The 20,220-nt window shown below is 40.8% G+C and overlaps 1 protein-coding gene across 2 annotated transcripts in view; it reads left to right on the plus strand.

Moving 5' to 3' along the window:
* The window catches only part of LOC106563761 (collagen alpha-1(XXIII) chain), a 106,828-nt gene that overhangs the window by 66,401 nt on the left and 20,207 nt on the right, over window positions 1–20,220 (plus strand). For both annotated transcript variants that reach the window (XM_045690155.1, XM_045690154.1), the window contains exons 4-9: window positions 5,396–5,403; window positions 11,146–11,172; window positions 12,744–12,770; window positions 12,966–12,992; window positions 14,180–14,206; window positions 16,025–16,051. In XM_045690155.1, the coding sequence (XP_045546111.1) occupies window positions 5,396–5,403; window positions 11,146–11,172; window positions 12,744–12,770; window positions 12,966–12,992; window positions 14,180–14,206; window positions 16,025–16,051 (143 nt within the window). The remainder of the gene's footprint in view (window positions 1–5,395; window positions 5,404–11,145; window positions 11,173–12,743; window positions 12,771–12,965; window positions 12,993–14,179; window positions 14,207–16,024; window positions 16,052–20,220) is intronic.

The raw sequence follows: 20,220 nt of genomic DNA on the forward strand, positions 1-20,220 counted from the left end.
CACATGACCAAATTCAAACATTACACTGTAGATGTTTTGTGCATTGTACATTTACTGTACTTTTTGCCGCATTTGTTGATAACGGAATCTGTAAACACTGCGGATACAATCAGTAACATGATAAGAATATTCATGGAAAATATGGGTTAGGTACACTTTAAGACAAAAAAATGACAAGGTGTTGAGTGAGAAGACTAACTGGTGTCTCCAAGTGGACACACACCTCTCCACAGTGTGCACAGTTCCTAGGTCATTTCAATGCACTTTTATGACTCAAAGAAGAGTCTTCAACTATAAAGTGCTTTTTTGAGTTCTCCTAGCTGTGCTGTTGAGGAACTAGAGCAAGCACACTTGCAGTTGTTTTGTTTGGAACACAGCCTTGCATCCCCGCCCTCACACAATTACTGTTGTTGTTTTCGCTTTCACATGGCAATTCAGAGAAACAGAACGTAATTTTGGTCTGCATAGAAAAGAGTCATGCATGCATTCAGGTGTGTCTTCCACAGCGAATTTCCTTCACAATAGACAAATATGTTCAGAATAACACAGGGTTTGACTCCATGTCATCTTCTAACTGTACATCAAACATAGTGATCATAAATATTGAACTGTATATGACATGAGTTTTATGATATTGAAATGTGAAGTGCACATTTGGCTTGCTTGTATGACATATTTAATATAATCCTCAACGTCTCATCTTTCAAAATACAAAGAGTCCTTTAAAGCATTTCCCTCACTCAGTCAACAACAAAAAATTCTAAAGTTGCGGGTGCAACTTTTTCTCTGAGCTCTGACGTCTTTTATAGCATGTTGCTGTACAGCCACCGCGTTCCAATTTAGGTGCTTATCGGTGTCCAAGTCTGCCATTTTCAACCCTTATACGCCTATGAGTGTAAGCTTGAGCTAACTGAGAAAGACAAAGGAAAAAAGCTTTAGCCGTGAAAAAACAATTGTTACCACTAGAAAGCATAATTTGATTCGATCCCCAATAGATTTCCATTAAACTGAACTGATTTATTCCTAAAAATTCCTAATTTTAATTCCTTTTAAAAGGGTAATCTGCATTTCAAACAAAATACTGAGGATTGGGGCTGGAGCTATGGGTGTAAGGACTGACCATCCATGATATAAACATGTATAGTTTTAACCATATTTTGAGGCTATACAGTGTTTGATTACAATTACATTGTTTACAAACAATGGAGTAAAAATAAAACATGTGCCAGTTTGTTTTTCTCGGTCGCTATTTCAATGTTTGAATGACGAATCGTTCGATTTTTCCATTGTGTTGGTGGTGACGGTATGATTGATTTCCACGTTTTTGAGATTTTTTTTTCCTTCAGGATGAGTGATGAGTCTTCCGGCGCATTGGGTATCTCACTGCACCCCGTGTTTCATGTCTTGATATATACAGACCGACGGATTGGGAGTGCATTTACATTATAGTGCTTTTGATGGTCAACTTTCTAGCTCCACCCATAACTTTTGGACTTTGTAGCATTCCCAGAAAGCAATGATTATTGAATCATTGTTGGTTTTACACTGGTTGTGAATGGAGAAATTCAACCACTTAAATTCGTAGACATACAGTGCCTACGAAAAGTATTCAGACCCCTTGACTTTTTCACTATTTGTTACGATATCTACACACAATACCCCATAATGACAAAGCGAAAAGAGGTTTTCTTAATTTGAGAACATTTAGTTGAAAATGCATGTCAGAGCAAAAACCAAGCAATGATGTTGAAGGAATTGTCCGTAGAGCTCAGAGACAGGATTGTGTCGAGGCACAGATCTGGGGAAGGGTACCAGCATTGAAAGTCCATCAAGAACACAGTGGCCTCCATCATTGTTAAAATGGAAGAAGTTTGGAACCACCAAGACTCTTCCTAGATCTGGCCGCCCGACCAAACTGAGCAATCGGGGGAGAAGGGAATTGGTTAGGGAGGTGGCCAAGAACCCGATGGTCACTCTGACAGAGCTCTAGAGTTCCTCTGTGGAGATGGAAGAATCATCTCTGCAGCACTCTCCACCAATCAGGCCTTTATGTTAGAGTGGCCAGACGAAAGCCACTCCTCAGTAAAAGGCACATGACAGCCAGCTTGGAGTTTGCCAAAAGGCACCTAAAGACTCTCAGACCATGAGAAACAAGATTCTCTGGTCTGATGAAACCAAGATTGAACTCTTTGGTCTGATTACCAAGTGTCACATCTGGATGAAACCTGGCACCATCCCTATGGTGAAGTATGGTGGTGGCAGCATCATGCTCTGGGGATGTTTTTCAGGGGCAGGAACTGGGAGACTAGTCAGGATTAAGGCAAAGATGAACGAAGCAAAGTACTGATCCTTGATGAAAACCTGCTCCAGAGCGCCCAGGACCTCAGACTGGGGCAAAGATTCACCTTCCAACAGGACAACGACCCGAAGCACACAACCAGGACAACGCAGCAGTGGCTTCGCCACAAGTCTCTGATGTCCTTTAGTGGCCCAGCCAGACCCCGGACTTGAACCTGATCAAACATCTCTGGAGAGACCTGAAAATAGCTGTGCAGCAACACTCCCTATCCAACCTGACAGAACTTGAGAGGATCAGCAGAGAAGAATGGGAGAAACTTGTAGCGTCATACCCAAGAAGACTCAATGTTGTAATCGCTGCCAAAGGTGCTTCAACAAAGTACTGAGTAAAGGGTCTGAATACTTATGAAAATGTAACATTTCAGTATTTTATTTTTTAATATATTAGCAAACATTTCTAAAAACGTGTCTTTTGCTTTGTCGTTATGCAGTATTATGTGTAGATTTTAGAATAAGGCTGTAATGTAACAAAATGTGGAAAACATCAAGGGGTCTGAATACTTTCCAAAGGCATTGTAGCTATGGATGCAAGGACTGACCAACAATGATTTTAAAATTATAGTTAACCACATTTTCAGGCTATGCAGTGTTTGTTTACAAAATCTAAAATGTTGGGTTCTGATAGGGATGACAGTTGAACTCAGCTCATGAGGCATTAATAATGTATATTATTCAATAATCATTGGGTTACAGGAGTGTAACTTTGGTTTTAGAAATTGGGGGGGACATCATTTAAAAAAAAAAAAATTTAACAATAAAATCACAGTATTGAATCGCAATACATATAGAATCGTGCGAATCGCGAGAATCGCAATACATATCGTATCGGCACCAAGGTATGATAATATCATTTCGTGAGGTCCCTGGCAATTCCTGGCAGCCCTAGTTGACCCCCATCTCTGGTCCTCATATAGCTGTAACAGCAGCCTTTTTCTAGTGGGTATGACTCCTGGCAGGCTGGCATTCAGACCACACGGGTGAAAACAGAGAGAGGGATTGTCATTGCCCAACCAGTCTCTGTGATTAATGTAGTGAAACAATGCTATTACATAGGCCTGGATATCCTCATTGTGGTGTGTGTGTACATGTTTGTCTGTTTTGTGTAATGCAGGACAGATACACACACACACACACACACACACAAACGCACACACACACGCACAGGGAGAGAACAAAGGCAGGAGGGCAGAGCCTTCTGTAATCAAACTCATCGTGTCTCTTGATTGCAATGACAACCGAACAAACAGAGCATCATGGGAACTGGGGTTTTGTTATGGCAACGACTGATAAAGAGTATACAGTACCAGTCAAAAGTCTGGACACACCTACTCATTCAAGGGTTTTTCTTTATTTTTTATTATTTTCTACATTGTAGAATAATAGCGATGACATCAAACTATGAAATAACACATATGGAATCATGCAGTAACCAAATAAGTGTTAAACAAATAAAAAAAAATATATTTGAGATACTTCAAAGTAGCCACCCTTTGCCTCGATGTCTGCTTCGCACACTCTTTGCATTCTCTCAACCAGCTTCATGAGGTAGTCAACTGGAATGCATTTCAGTTAACAGATGTGCCTTGTTAAAAGTTAATTTGTGGAATTTCTTTCCTTCTTAATGCATTTGAGCCAATCAGATGTGTTGTGACAAGGTAGGGGTGGTATACAGAAGATAGCCCTATTTGGTAAATGACCAAGTCCATATTATGGCAAGAACAGCTCAAATAAGCAAAGAGAAACGACAGTCCATCATTACTTTAAGGCACAAAGGTCAGTCAATGCGGAACATTTTAAGAACTTTGAAAGTTTCTTCAAGTGCAGTCGCAAAAACCATCAAGCGCTATGATGAAACTGGCTCTCATGAGGACCGCCACAGGACAGGAAGACCCAGAATTACCTCTGCTGCAGAGGATAAGTTCATTAGAGTTACCAGCCTCAGAAATTGAAGCCCAAATAAATGCTTCACAGAGTTCAAGTAACATATACATCTCAACATCAACTGTTCAGAGGAGACAGCTTGAATCAGGCCTTCATGACTGAATTGCTGCAAAGAAACTACTACTAAAGGACACCAATAAGAAGAAGAGATTTGTTTGGGCCAAGAAACATGAGCAATGGACTGATGAGTCCAAATGTGAGATTTTTGGTTCCAACCACTGTGTCTTTGTGAGATGCAGAGTAGGTGAACGGATGATCTCTGCATGTGTGGTTCCCACCGTGAAGCATGGAGGAGGAGGTGTGATGGTGTGGGGGTGCTTTGCTGGTGACACTGTCTGTGATTTATTTAGAATTCAAGGGACAGTTAACCAACATGGTTACCACAGCATTCTGCAGCGATACGCCATCCCATCTGGTTAGTGGGACTATTTGTTTTTCAACAGGACAATGACCCAAAACACACCTCCAGGCTGTGTAAGGGCTATTTGACCAAGAAGGAGAGTGATGGAGTGCTGCATCAGATGACCTAGCCTCCAAAATCACCAAACCTCAACTCAATTGAGATGGTTTGGGATGAGTTGGACCGCGGAGTGAAGGAAAAGCAACCAACAAGTGCTCAGCATATGTGGGAACTCCTTCAAGACTGCTGGAAAAGAATTCCAGGTGAAGCTGGTTGAAAGAATGCCAAGAGTGTGCAAAGCTGTCATCAAGGCAGAGGGTGGCTACTTTGAAGAATCTAAAATATAACATATATTTTGATTTGTTTAACACTTTTTTACTTACTACATGATTCCATATGTGTTATTTCTGTGTTTACTATTATTCTGCAGAAAATAGTTAAAATATGTAGAAAAAAGTTAAAATATAGAAAAACCCTTGAATGAGTAGGTGTGTCCAAACTTTGACTGGTACTGTATGTATAGTACCTTTTGTTGTGACACAGGACATATCAACATGTTGGGGGTATTTTAATAATCAACCCCCACTGAGTTATATTCCAACTCTGATGTAGAACATGAAAGTTACCGGTGTAAAACTGATCACATGTCAACATCACTAACTGCATTTTTCTGTCCTTGTTTGTTTTCTGTTTCAGGATCTCCAGTAAGTACTGTTCCACCATGGTTAATGGAGTTTTACTAGATGTTTCAGGATCTCCAGTAAGTACCGTTCCACCATGGTTAATGGGGTTTTAGTAGATGTTTCAGGATCTCCAGTAAGTACCGTTAAACCATGGTTAATGGGATTTTAGTAGATGTTTCAGGATCTCCAGTAAGTACCGTTAAACCATGGTTAATGGGATTTTTGTAGATGTTTCTGGATCTCCAGTAAGTACCGTTAAACCATGGTTAATGGGGTTTTAGTAGATGTTTCAGGATCTCCAGTAAGTACCGTTAAAGCATGGTTAATGGGGTTTTAGTAGATGTTTCAGGATCTCCAGTAAGTACCGTTAAACCATGGTTAATGGGGTTTTAGTAGATGTTTCAGGATCTCCAGTAAGTACCGTTCCACCATGGTTAATGGGATTTTAGTAGATGTTTCAGGATCTCCAGTAAGTACCGTTCCACCATTGTTAATGGGGTTTTAGTAGATGTTTCTGGATCTCCAGTAAGTACCGTTAAACCATGGTTAATGGGGTTTTAGTAGATGTTTCTGGATCTCCAGTAAGTACCGTTAAACCATGGTTAATGGGGTTTTAGTAGATGTTTCAGGATCTCCAGTAAGTACCGTTCCACCATGGTTAATGGGGTTTTAGTAGATGTTTCTGGATCTCCAGTAAGTACCGTAAACCATGGTTAATGGGGTTTTAGTAGATGTTTCTGGATCTCCAGTAAGTACCGTTAAACCATGGTTAATGGGGTTTTAGTAGATGTTTCAGGATCTCCAGTAAGTACCATTCCACCATGGTTAATGGGGTTTTAGTAGATGTTTCAGGATCTCCAGTAAGTACCGTTAAACCATGGCTAATGGGGTTTTAGTAGATGTTTCAGGATCTCCAGTAAGTACCGTTCCACCATGGTTAATGGGGTTTTAGTAGATGTTTCAGGATCTCCAGTAAGTACCGTTAAACCATGGTTAATGGGGTTTTAGTAGATGTTTCAGGATCTCCAGTAAGTACCGTTAAACCATGGTTAATGGGGTTTTAGTAGATGTTTCAGGATCTCCAGTAAGTACCGTTCCACCATGGTTAATGGGGTTTTAGTAGATGTTTCTGGATCTCCAGTAAGTACCGTTAAACCATGGTTAATGGGGTTTTAGTAGATGTTTCTGGATCTCCAGTAAGTACCGTTAAACCATGGTTAATGGGGTTTTAGTAGATGTTTCTGGATCTCCAGTAAGTACCGTTAAACCATGGTTAATGGGGTTTTAGTAGATGTTTCAGGATCTCCAGTAAGTACCGTTCCACCATGGTTAATGGGGTTTTAGTAGATGTTTCTGGATCTCCAGTAAGTACCGTTAAACCATGGTTAATGGGGTTTTAGTAGATGTTTCTGGATCTCCAGTAAGTACCGTTAAACCATGGTTAATGGGGTTTTAGTAGATGTTTCAGGATCTCCAGTAAGTACCGTTACACCATGGTTAATGGGGTTTTAGTAGATGTTTCAGGATCTCCAGTAAGTACCGTTAAACCATGGTTAATGGGGTTTTAGTAGATGTTTCAGGATCTCCAGTAAGTACCGTTAAACCATGGTTAATGGGGTTTTAGTAGATGTTTCAGGATCTCCAGTAAGTACCGTTCCACCATGGTTAATGGGGTTTTAGTAGATGTTTCAGGATCTCCAGTAAGTACCGTTAAACCATGGTTAATGGGGTTTTAGTAGATGTTTCAGGATCTCCAGTAAGTACCGTTCCACCATGGTTAATGGGGTTTTAGTAGATGTTTCAGGATCTCCAGTAAGTACCGTTACACCATGGTTAATGGGGTTTTAGTAGATGTTTCAGGATCTCCAGTAAGTACCGTTAAACCATGGTTAATGGGGTTTTAGTAGATGTTTCAGGATCTCCAGTAAGTACCGTTAAACCATGGTTAATGGGGTTTTAGTAGATGTTTCAGGATCTCCAGTAAGTACCGTTAAACCATGGTTAATGGGGTTTTAGTAGATGTTTCAGGATCTCCAGTAAGTACCATTCCACCATGGTTAATGGGGTTTTAGTAGATGTTTCAGGATCTCCAGTAAGTACCGTTAAACCATGGTTAATGGGGTTTTAGTAGATGTTTCAGGATCTCCAGTAAGTACCGTTCCACCATGGTTAATGGGGTTTTAGTAGATGTTTCTGGATCTCCAGTAAGTACCGTTAAACCATGGTTAATGGGGTTTTAGTAGATGTTTCTGGATCTCCAGTAAGTACCGTTAAACCATGGTTAATGGGGTTTTAGTAGATGTTTCAGGATCTCCAGTAAGTACCGTTCCACCATGGTTAATGGGGTTTTAGTAGATGTTTCTGGATCTCCAGTAAGTACCGTTACACCATGGTTAATGGGGTTTTAGTAGATGTTTCAGGATCTCCAGTAAGTACCGTTACACCATGGTTAATGGGGTTTTAGTAGATGTTTCAGGATCTCCAGTAAGTACCGTTAAACCATGGTTAATGGGGTTTTAGTAGATGTTTCAGGATCTCCAGTAAGTACCGTTAAACCATGGTTAATGGGGTTTTAGTAGATGTTTCTGGATCTCCAGTAAGTACCGTTAAACCATGGTTAATGGGGTTTTAGTAGATGTTTCAGGATCTCCAGTAAGTACCGTTACACCATGGTTAATGGGGTTTTAGTAGATGTTTCAGGATCTCCAGTAAGTACCGTTAAACCATGGTTAATGGGGTTTTAGTAGATGTTTCAGGATCTCCAGTAAGTACCGTTACACCATGGTTAATGGGGTTTTAGTAGATGTTTCAGGATCTCCAGTAAGTACCGTTAAACCATGGTTAATGGGGTTTTAGTAGATGTTTCAGGATCTCCAGTAAGTACCGTTAAACCATGGTTAATGGGGTTTTAGTAGATGTTTCAGGATCTCCAGTAAGTACCGTTAAACCATGGTTAATGGGGTTTTAGTAGATGTTTCAGGATCTCCAGTAAGTACCGTTCCACCATGGTTAATGGGGTTTTAGTAGATGTTTCTGGATCTCCAGTAAGTACCGTTAAACCATGGTTAATGGGGTTTTAGTAGATGTTTCAGGATCTCCAGTAAGTACCGTTAAACCATGGTTAATGGGGTTTTAGTAGATGTTTCAGGATCTCCAGTAAGTACCGTTAAACCATGGTTAATGGGGTTTTAGTAGATGTTTCAGGATCTCCAGTAAGTACCGTTAAACCATGGTTAATGGGGTTTTAGTAGATGTTTCAGGATCTCCAGTAAGTACCGTTAAACCATGGTTAATGGGGTTTTAGTAGATGTTTCAGGATCTCCAGTAAGTACCGTTAAACCATGGTTAATGGGGTTTTAGTAGATGTTTCAGGATCTCCAGTAAGTACCGTTAAACCATGGTTAATGGGGTTTTAGTAGATGTTTCAGGATCTCCAGTAAGTACCGTTCCACCATGGTTAATGGGGTTTTAGTAGATGTTTCTGGATCTCCAGTAAGTACCGTTAAACCGTGGTTAATGGGGTTTTAGTAGATGTTTCTGGATCTCCAGTAAATACCGTTAAACCATGGTTAATGGGGTTTTAGTAGATGTTTCAGGATCTCCAGTAAGTACCGTTCCACCATGGTTAATGGGGTTTTAGTAGATGTTTCTGGATCTCCATTAAGTACCGTTCCACCATGGTTAATGGGGTTTTAGTAGATGTTTCAGGATCTCCAGTAAGTACCGTTACACCATGGTTAATGGGGTTTTAGTAGATGTTTCAGGATCTCCAGTAAGTACCGTTAAACCATGGTTAATGGGGTTTTAGTAGATGTTTCAGGATCTCCAGTAAGTACCGTTAAACCATGGTTAATGGGGTTTTAGTAGATGTTTCAGGATCTCCAGTAAGTACCGTTAAACCATGGTTAATGGGGTTTTAGTAGATGTTTCAGGATCTCCAGTAAGTACCGTTAAACCATGGTTAATGGGGTTTTAGTAGATGTTTCAGGATCTCCATTAAGTACCGTTAAACCATGGTTAATGGGGTTTTAGTAGATGTTTCAGGATCTCCAGTAAGTACCGTTCCACCATGGTTAATGGGGTTTTAGTAGATGTTTCAGGATCTCCAGTAAGTACCGTTAAACCATGGTTAATGGGGTTTTAGTAGATGTTTCAGGATCTCCAGTAAGTACCGTTAAACCATGGTTAATGGGGTTTTAGTAGATGTTTCAGGATCTCCAGTAAGTACCGTTAAACCATGGTTAATGGGGTTTTAGTAGATGTTTCAGGATCTCCAGTAAGTACCGTTAAACCATGGTTAATGGGGTTTTAGTAGATGTTTCAGGATCTCCAGTAAGTACCGTTCCACCATGGTTAATGGGGTTTTAGTAGATGTTTCAGGATCTCCAGTAAGTACCGTTCAACCATGGTTAATGGGGTTTTAGTAGATGTTTCAGGATCTCCAGTAAGTACCGTTAAACCATGGTTAATGGGGTTTTAGTAGATGTTTCAGGATCTCCAGTAAGTACCGTTAAACCATGGTTAATGGGGTTTTAGTAGATGTTTCAGGATCTCCAGTAAGTACCATTCCACCATGGTTAATGGGGTTTTAGTAGATGTTTCAGGATCTCCAGTAAGTACCGTTCCACCATGGTTAATGGGGTTTTAGTAGATGTTTCAGGATCTCCAGTAAGTACCGTTCCACCATGGTTAATGGGGTTTTAGTAGATGTTTCTGGATCTCCAGTAAGTACCGTTAAACCATGGTTAATGGGGTTTTAGTAGATGTTTCAGGATCTCCAGTAAGTACCGTTAAACCATGGTTAATGGGGTTTTAGTAGATGTTTCAGGATCTCCAGTAAGTACCGTTAAACCATGGTTAATGGGGTTTTAGTAGATGTTTCAGGATCTCCAGTAAGTACCGTTAAACCATGGTTAATGGGGTTTTAGTAGATGTTTCAGGATCTCCAGTAAGTACCGTTAAACCATGGTTAATGGGGTTTTAGTAGATGTTTCTGGATCTCCAGTAAGTACCGTTAAACCATGGTTAATGGGGTTTTAGTAGATGTTTCAGGATCTCCAGTAAGTACCGTTCCACCATGGTTAATGGGGTTTTAGTAGATGTTTCAGGATCTCCAGTAAGTACCGTTACACCATGGTTAATGGGGTTTTAGTAGATGTTTCAGGATCTCCAGTAAGTACCGTTCCACCATGGTTAATGGGGTTTTAGTAGATGTTTCAGGATCTCCAGTAAGTACCGTTAAACCATGGTTAATGGGGTTTTAGTAGATGTTTCAGGATCTCCAGTAAGTACCGTTAAACCATGGTTAATGGGGTTTTAGTAGATGTTTCAGGATCTCCAGTAAGTACCGTTAAACCATGGTTAATGGGGTTTTAGTAGATGTTTCAGGATCTCCAGTAAGTACCGTTCCACCATGGTTAATGGGGTTTTAGTAGATGTTTCTGGATCTCCAGTAAGTACCGTTCCACCATGGTTAATGGGGTTTTAGTAGATTTATGAGTATATATGAACCTAGTGGGCTGTGTTTCAGATAAGGTAAGTGAATGGACACATGGGAGGCAACAGCAGGTAAATAATAATTTTCTGCTCAGCTCAAGTGTATTTGCTGTAGTATTTGACCTCTAGGTGTAAAGGGTAAATGCTATTTGAGAATTACAGCATTAAAATGAAAAGTCTGCCATAATAGGATTTTTTAAAAGCATCCTGATTTCAATCCTAATCCTGGCCTTTAGTTGTCTTTTCTTCTCTGTGTAATCCTAACAGGGCACGCCTGGACGGGATGGTTACCCGGTAAATGTCACTCTTAATCTCTTTTCTGAGCAAGCCTTCTATTATTCTAATACTCTAAACCAGCACGATTTAACCTAGAATATGGTCTTCCATAACCTCCAGTCCTAGACTATGGTCTTCCATAACCTCCAGTCCTAGACTATGGTCTTCCATAACCTCCAGTCCTAGAATATGGTCTTCCATAACCTCCAGTCCTAGACTATGGTCTTCCATAACCTCCAGTCCTAGAATATGGTCTTCCATAACCTCCAGTCCTACAATATGGTCTTCCATAACCTCCAGTCCTAGAATATGGTCTTCCATAACCTCCAGTCCTAGACTATGGTCTTCCATAACCTCCAGTCCTAGACTATGGTCTTCCATAACCTCCAGTCCTAGAATATGGTCTTCCATAACCTCCAGTCCTAGACTATGGTCTTCCATAACCTCCAGTCCTAGAATATGGTCTTCCATAACCTCCAGTCCTAGACTATGGTCTTCCATAACCTCCAGTCCTAGACTATAGTGATCTTCCCTAATAACCTCCAGTCCTAGACTATAGTGATCTTCCTTCATTGCTCCAGTTAAGTGGTTCAGCTATTGTGTGTAATGTCACCTGCACCTCTCCTCGGCCCGGTTTCCCAAAAGCATCTTAAGGCTAAGTTCATTTTAGAACCATAAGAGGGCCTGCCATAAGTGTCCCCTGGCCAAATTAATATAGCAATGTATGCTAATAGTTTATGGAATCCCATTGTGACGTAGAGGGGGACATTATTTGGCATGACAGGACCTCAGGAGGATAAGACAGCCCCATCTACTGAATACATCAGGAACAGCTATCTTGTACTACATAAATAATTCAAACAAGTCTACTGACTGCATCTTTCACAAGTTTCTCCTCAAGAAAATTATGTTTTTATGATGCTGCTGCAACTTATCCATCTCTCGGGGACTTAAAAGGTGTTATGTTGTGGTCTCAAGCAGTCACACATTTGGTGAACATCAAATGGTTCATTCTATTCAGACGAAGGTTTGAGCCAGTTGTTCTGGCATTAGGTCCAGATGCATTGGGTTGCATGTGTTGGCATCCCGCATGCTTAGATGGGATCAACAGGGAAATGCACTAGCCTGTGAAGTCGCTCCAATAATAACAGTGATGTGAGCCCAAACTCTGTGTTCAGGACAGAACCACATGTGGGCCCAGTTGGACTCACAGGTCCCCCCACAGTATTCACAGAACAGTTCATGTATGTCTCTTTTGTTTTGAATCCTTGCTTCATTCATCTGTCTTTTTCTTTTTCACTTCAATGGCTGTGGAATATTATGATAGTTCTTTGGACAGAGTTCAAGAGCATTTCAGCACTTGCGCAGCACTGGACAGCGACCTACATAATGACTTTGCTATACAGTGAACATGTGGACTCTAGACTGACTGGAGTTTTTACCTGTTTGTCTATGGCCTGCTAAATCATTTGGCCAGCAGTGCACCCAATTGATATTATATTTTTGCTACCAAAACATTCATGTACTGTACACAACTGTGTTCATCTTAAACATAATATTTATCGTCTATCCATGTTGTTGTATTCTAGGGCCCACTTGGGATGGATGGGAAGCCTGTAAGTAGCCTTCTTCATCATGCTAATGTTGTGATAACGATGTTGATATTCAGCTCACAGTCTACTTCATACAGTACAGCTCTAATTAACGATGTGTTTATTTAATTACCATAAACATTGTATGTGTTCTACTCTTGCCATGAACGACTTGTGATGTGATCATTTTGTGAATGAAACATTGTCTTCCATATACAGGGTGGTCCTGGTCCTATGGGAAGCCAGGTATGTATGATGATCTTTTTAAATATCTCTTTAACTCCACGTTTTGGATGATCAAACACCAGATGTGGACATGTGATGTAGCAGAGCTGACCGTCTGCCAAAACACTCCAGTGTTCTCCACCTGTCATCTCATTAGTATGGCTCAGTTGGTAGAGCATGGTAAATGGAATATATACTTATTATATATTCCAAAGCTGTGTTACTAGTCTGGAAAGGTGTATCCATTCTTCTGTGTGCTATATGAGTCTCTGAAGTCAGCCCTGAAGCCAGCTTTGAAGGCAGCCTTGAAGCCAGCCCTGAAGGCTTTCCTGAAGCCAGCCCTGAAGCCAGCCCTAAAGGCTGCCCTGAAGCCAGCCCTGAAGCCAGCCCTGAAGCCAGCCCTGAAGCCAGCCCTGAAGCCAGACCTGTGTTTATATCCAAGGGGATAAATGGGGTGTGTCTTGACTGACGTGAGCCTCTTTAAAAAGCAATTTCTTATTGGTCAACTGTTTAGACAGTTTGGAAAGTGAAATAGAGGCTACTTATAATTTAGCCAGAGTTTATTTTAAAGTACCCTTTTCTTAGAAGATGATCTGATTCATTAAATAGTTCCGAAGGCCTTGGCTTTTCAACACTATCCCCACATGTAATTACTCAATGATGTGTACTATATACAGAGGAAATGATTGCAAGACCTGTGTAAAGATGTTGCCTTGCGTGTGGAGACAGTCTGGGCTTTGAGGCTCCTGTTATTCTACGGTGTAGGAACATGCAACAGCCCAATGCTCCAACACCAGTATAATATATATACGGATAGAAACTACAGACAGAAACTCAATCTGTGTGTTGATTATAAACCGCCTGTGTCCATTCATTCACAAAGCCCATTCATTAGTCGCAATCTAAACACACTCCAAGAAGACCTCATCACAGAATGAATTGTAGAGTGTAATGCACTGAGGCCAAAACTCTTCATATGTCCTCCAGCCGTTCTAAGAGACACAGAGAGTTAATTAGTGAACAAAAGCTGTGTTCTTCAAACCCACACAACCCTGATCTCTGCCAGAGGTGGGGGGGGGGGTCTTTGCATGGAAAGTGAAAAAAATCGCTGTGAATATCTTGGAAGGAATGAGATGTGTCAGAGTTCATTATAGTCCATTAGTTCCTTGTTCATAATCATGTTTTGTTTTTCTCACCTCTATCGTCAGGGACTGTCTGGGCCAAAAGGAGAAAAGGTATGACAAAACACCCCTTTTCTATTGTATAATTCATTCAGTTATGATACAATTTGAAACATGAAATGGAAAGAAATTCTGGAAGCATGATAGTAACTTGCTTTGTACCTTTGATACCTGTGGTACAGTGAGGGAAAAAAGTATTTGATCCCCTGCTGATTTTGTACGTTTGCCCACTGACAAAGAAATGATCAGTCTATAATTTTAATGGTAGGTTTATTTCAACAGTGAGAGACAGAATAACAACAAAAAAATCCTGAAAAACGCATGTCAAAAATGTTATAAAATGATTTGCATTTTAATGAGGGAAATAAGTACTTGACCCCTCTGCAAAACATGACTTAGTACTTGGTGGCAAAACCCTTGTTGGCGATCACAGAGGTCAGACGTTTCTTGTAGTTGACCACCAGGTTTGCACACCAAGGGATTTTGTCCCACTCCTATTTGCAGATCTTCTCTAAGTCATTAAGGTTTCGAGGCTGACGTTTGGCAACTCGAACCTTCAGCTCCCTCCACAGATTTTCTATGGGATTAAGGTCTGGAGACTGGCTAGGCCACTCCAGGACCTTAATGTGCTTCTTCTTGAGCCACTCCTTTGTTGCCTTGGCCGTGTGTTTTGGGTCATTGTCATGCTGGAATACCCATCCACGACCCATTTTCAATGCCCTGGCTGAGGGTAGGAGGTTCTCACCCAAGATTTGATGGTACATGGCCCCGTCCATCATCCCTTTGATGCAGTGAAGTTGTCCTGTCCCCTTAGCAGAAAAACACTCCCAAAGCATAATGTTTCCACCTCCATGTTTGATGGTGGGGATGGTGTTATTGGGGTCATAGGCAGCATTCCTCCTCCTCCAAACACGGCAAGTTGAGTTGATGCCAAAGAGCTCCATTTTGGTCTCATCTGACCAGAACACTTTCACCCAGTTGTCCTCTGAATCATTCAGATGTTCATTGGCAAACTTCAGACGGGCATGTATATGTGCTTTCTTGAGCAGGGGGACCTTGCGGGCGCTGCAGGATTTCAGTCCTTCATGGCGTAGTGTATTACCAATTGTTTTCTTGGTGACTATTGTCCCAGCTGCCTTGAGATCATTGACAAGATCCTCCCGTGTAGTTCTGGGCTGATTCCTCACCGTTCTCATGATCATTGCAACTCCACGAGGTGAGATCTTGTATGGAGCCCCATGCTGAGGGAGATTGACAGATATTTTGTGTTTCTTCCATTTGCGAATAATCGCACCAACTGTTGTCACCTTCTCACCAAACTGCTTGGCGATGGTCTTGTAGCCCATTCCAGCCTTGTGTAGGTCTACAATCTTGTCCCTGACATCCTTGGAGAGCTCTTTGGTCTTGGCCATGGTGGAGAGTTTGGAATCTGATTGATTGATTGCTTCTGTGGACAGGTGTCTTTTATACAGGTAACAAGCTGAGATTAGGAGCACTCCCTTTAAGAGTGTGCTCCTAATCTCAGTTCGTTACCTGTATAAAAGACACCTGGGAGCCAGAAATCTTTCTGATTGAGAGGGGGTCAAATACTTATTTCCCTCATTATAATGCAAATCAATTTATAACATTTTTGACATGCGTTTTTCTGGATTTGTTTGTTGTTATTCTGTCTCTCACTGTTCAAATAAACCTACCATTAAAATTATAGACTGATCCTTTCTTTGTCAGTGGGCAAACATACAAAATCAGTGCGGGATCAAATACTTTTTTCCCTCACTGTATAACTTGATCACCCGTAGTGTTCCTATCTGATAGTTATCGGATCACTTCCTATTTGATGTAACATTTTCTAATTGTCCTGTTTTTTTCTAGGGAGACCAAGGAGATATGGGGCCCAGGGTGAGAGAGTTAAATATGTCATAATATCATTCAAATACCACCAGAACTTATTTTACCAGCTCCACTCTCTCAGGTCAAATACAATGCTAATACGCACACGATGCATACCCTCATCCATTGTTTTAGCCTACAGTTTTTTCTGTCCACCACAGGGAGAGATATGGACCATGTCAAATCAGGAGTCCTGAAGAAAATCATGTTTCATTTGCTATATATATATATATAGCCCCATCAGGCAACCCTACTGATTCCACTGTAACCCACAACCCAACACACTTCTATTAGAAACAGGTGTCCTGGTCTGGCTTGTTAAATTACTATTACCCTGTTATTGTATTTAAGCCCCAACTAAAATATATTCTGCTGTTCACTGTGCACATAAGTCTAGATCTCTAAAGAAAGACCCGATTACCAGCTGTCCGTGATAAGACCAAAAATAAACATGTTTTTCTGGCACTGCAAGAATGCCCTTTGGATTCATATAGTCAACAAAACTATGTGTACTGTGAGAAACAAAAAGAGATCAGCTTCATATCGCTCTGCTCAGGCTGTTGTCTTTGATGCATCTTGGTAACCTGGCAACCTGTTTTGATTGAACTAATGCCTGAGTATATTACACATAGATTCACTTGACTGTCCCCCCCCCCCCCCCCAACAAGTCTTACTGTCGCATCTGTCTTATACGGTCTGTCTTATTAATTCCTTGCCTGAGTTATCATTGAAATATCCTGTGAAACTGAACTCTGACTGGGAAGAAGTAAGGGTGTGAATGTGTAAATGTCCCAGTTAACAGCAGCTTGGTAGGAGTACATGTCACTGGAATTGTACTATACTGTAGCAGCTGTTTGGGCCTGTGTTGTGTTGCCTCTCCTGACCCTGGAAGGGAATTAAACCTCTTGGAGCAGTGTAGACATCTGGCAGAGCCCAGTGTAGAGCACATGTGGATAACTGACCCATTGGACACTGGGCTCCTTACTGTTGTCCTCTCTGCCGGGGTCAAGGCAAGTAGCACCGCGGTTAGTCATGTTCATATATCTCTATTAAGAAGCAATTAGTTTACCATCAGTTACTCTTCGCTATTAACATACTTTACACATTAGTTCATTTTTATATTGTGTTGTTGAGGCAGATGCAATGATGTGTTCGAGACCCCCTAAAGAGACAGATCCGGGGAGACCGAGTCAAGACCGAAACCGGGAGGGGGGCGAGGGGTCCGAGACCGAGTCAAGACCGAAACCGGGAAATGTCCAATTCAAGACCATGATTATAATTGCTTCAAATCGCGACTATAATAAGAGTTCGACATGTCCAGTATTTCTGTGTTCATATTTCAGAAGAATTCTTTAGACATTTAGAATGGTGAAAAGAATGCATACTGAGGGTAAATAGAGAGCCACTATAAATGATCACTGACCCAAACAGGAAAATAAATTATCACTGACCCAAACAGGAAAATAAATGATCACAAATCAAACAGGTTTATAAATGATCACTGACCCAAACAGGAAAATAAATGATCACAAATCAAACAGGTTTATAAATGATGACTGACCCAAACAGGTTTGTAAATTATCACTGACCCAAACAGGTCTATATTAGATTTAAAAAAAGACAATATACACAGAGTGTACAAAACTTTAGGAACACCTGCTCTTTCCAAGACATAGACATACCAGGTGAATCCAGGTGAAAGCTATGATCCCTTATTGATGTCACTTGTTAAAACCTCTTGGGGCTAGGTGGGACGCTAGCGTGCCACCTGTGGTGCACTCCATCAACAGCAGGTGCATTTCAAGAGCGGCAAATTTGAATCCAAATAAATGTCAAAATTCAAATTTTTCAAAAATACAACTATGTTACACCATTTGAAAGATAAACATCTCCTTAATCTAACCACGTTTTACGATTTCAAAAAGGTTTTACGGCGAAAGCATAAATTTAGAGTATGTTAGGACAGTACATTTACAAGAGTTGTGTGTAATGTTTTGTCAAGTCAAAGACAGGGTCACCAAAACCATAAAACCAGCTAAAATGATACACTAACCTTTTACAATCTCCATCAGATGACACTCCTAGGACATTATGTTAGACAATGCATGCATTTTTAGTTCTATCAAGTTCATATTTATATACAAAAACAGCGTTTTACTATGGCATTGATGTTGAGGAAATCGTTTCCCTCCAATAACCGGCAGTCAAGTCAGCGTCACAAATTAAATAATTAAAATTAGAAAACATTGGTAAAATATTATATTGTCATTTAAAGAATTATAGATTTACATCTTTTGAACGCAATCAACTTGCCAGATTTAAAAATAACCTTACTGGGAAATCACACTTTGCAATAATCTGAGCACTGTGCCCAGAAAAATACGCGTTGCGATACAGACTAGACGTCATGTTGGGGAGATCTAAAATCGAAAATACTATGTAAATAATCCATTACCTTTGATTCTCTTCATCAGATGTCACTTCCAGGTATCACAGGTCCATAACGAATGTAGTTTTGTTCAAAAAAGCTCATCATTTATGTCCAAAAATCTCCGTCTCGTTAGCACATGATGTAAGCCAGCCGGACTTCTCGTCATGAACGAGGGGAAAAAATATATTTCCGTTCGTTCAAACATGTCAAACGTTGTATAGCATAAATCATTAGGGCCTTTTTAACCAGAACATCAATAATATTCAAGGTGGACGAATGCATAGCCTTTTATAACGTATTGGAACGAGGGTACCCAACATGAAGTAGCGCCAGGTGTCTAATGGGACATCACCGTTCCATGGCTCTTGTTCGGTCAGATCTCCCTCCAGAAGACTCAAAACACTTTGTAAAGGCTGGTGACATCTAGTGGAAGCAATAGGAAGTGCCAAAATATTCCTAAACCCCTGTGTTTTTCAATGGGATAGGTTTAAAGTCAATACAACACATCAGGTATCCACTTCCTGTCAGAAAATGTCTCAGGGTTTTGCCTGCCAAATGAGTTCTGTTATACTCACAGACACCATTCAAACAGTTTTGGAAACTTTAGAGTGTTTTCTATCCATATATAATAAGTATATGCATATTCTAGTTACTGGGTAGGATTAGTAACCAGATTAAATCGGGTACATTTTTTTTATCCAGACGTGCAAATGCTGCCCCCTAGACCCAACAGGTTTTAAATCCACTTCAATCAGTGTAGATGAAAGGGAGGAGACAAGTTAAAGAAGGATTTTTTAGCCTTGAGACAATTGAGAAATGAATTATGGGGTGAATGGGCAAGAAAAAAAATGTAAGTGCCTTTGAATGAGGTATGGTAGTAGATGCCAGGTGCACCGGTTTGTGTCAAGAACTGCAACGCTGCTGGGTTTTTCACACGCAACAGTTTCCCATGTGTATCAAAAATGGTCCACCACCCAAAGGACATCCAGTCAACTTGACACAACTATGGAAAGCATTGGAGTCAACATGGGCCAGTATCCCTGTGGAACACTTGCGACAACTTGTAGAGTCCATGCCCAGATGAGTTGAGGGGGTGCAACTCAATATTAGGTGTTCCTAATGTTTTGTACACTCAGTGGATGTAACAACTTCCCCCGGTCTCCCCTAATAATACTGAGCGTGCAACTTTCAAACAATTTCCCCCATTCTTCCCTACTAGGGAATCAAGGAAATTCTGAAGAGCGCAACAAAGTTTGAGGATATTTTTAAATTAAAGTAAAGGACCTTAATGTTACTAGTGAAGTAGGAAGCCCAGGTTTCAATAGGAAATAAGTTATGAATGGGTCATGAGGGAGTGTGGATATTTGGCCTGGCGAAGTGGTTTTATGAGCTGATAATTATTTGTTTTTTTACTCGGCTGGTCTCGGGAAGACATTATGAGTTTATGAGATTGTCTAAGACCGAGTCAAGACCGAGTAAAGATGTATCTGACACCGAGACAAGGCCGAGAAACTCAATATGTGGTCTTGAATACTACAACACTGAGCATATGCATTCCTGTCAATCTGGAGCCATCTCAGTCTGTCTCAAAGTTGATTCTGGCCTGCTTTCCATTTGAGTTCATTGTTCCCTAGTCGGCACTCCAAAGGGATTCTTAAGGAATAAGTACTTTAGAGTTCATAATATTAGACAGATGAGGGCACTGTTATGCTCTTTTTGTCCATACAGTCTACTGGGGGGGGGGTTT

Source organism: Salmo salar, chromosome ssa11 (assembly GCF_905237065.1).
Source record: "Salmo salar chromosome ssa11, Ssal_v3.1, whole genome shotgun sequence".
In the NCBI taxonomy this organism is placed as follows: domain Eukaryota; kingdom Metazoa; phylum Chordata; class Actinopteri; order Salmoniformes; family Salmonidae; genus Salmo; species Salmo salar.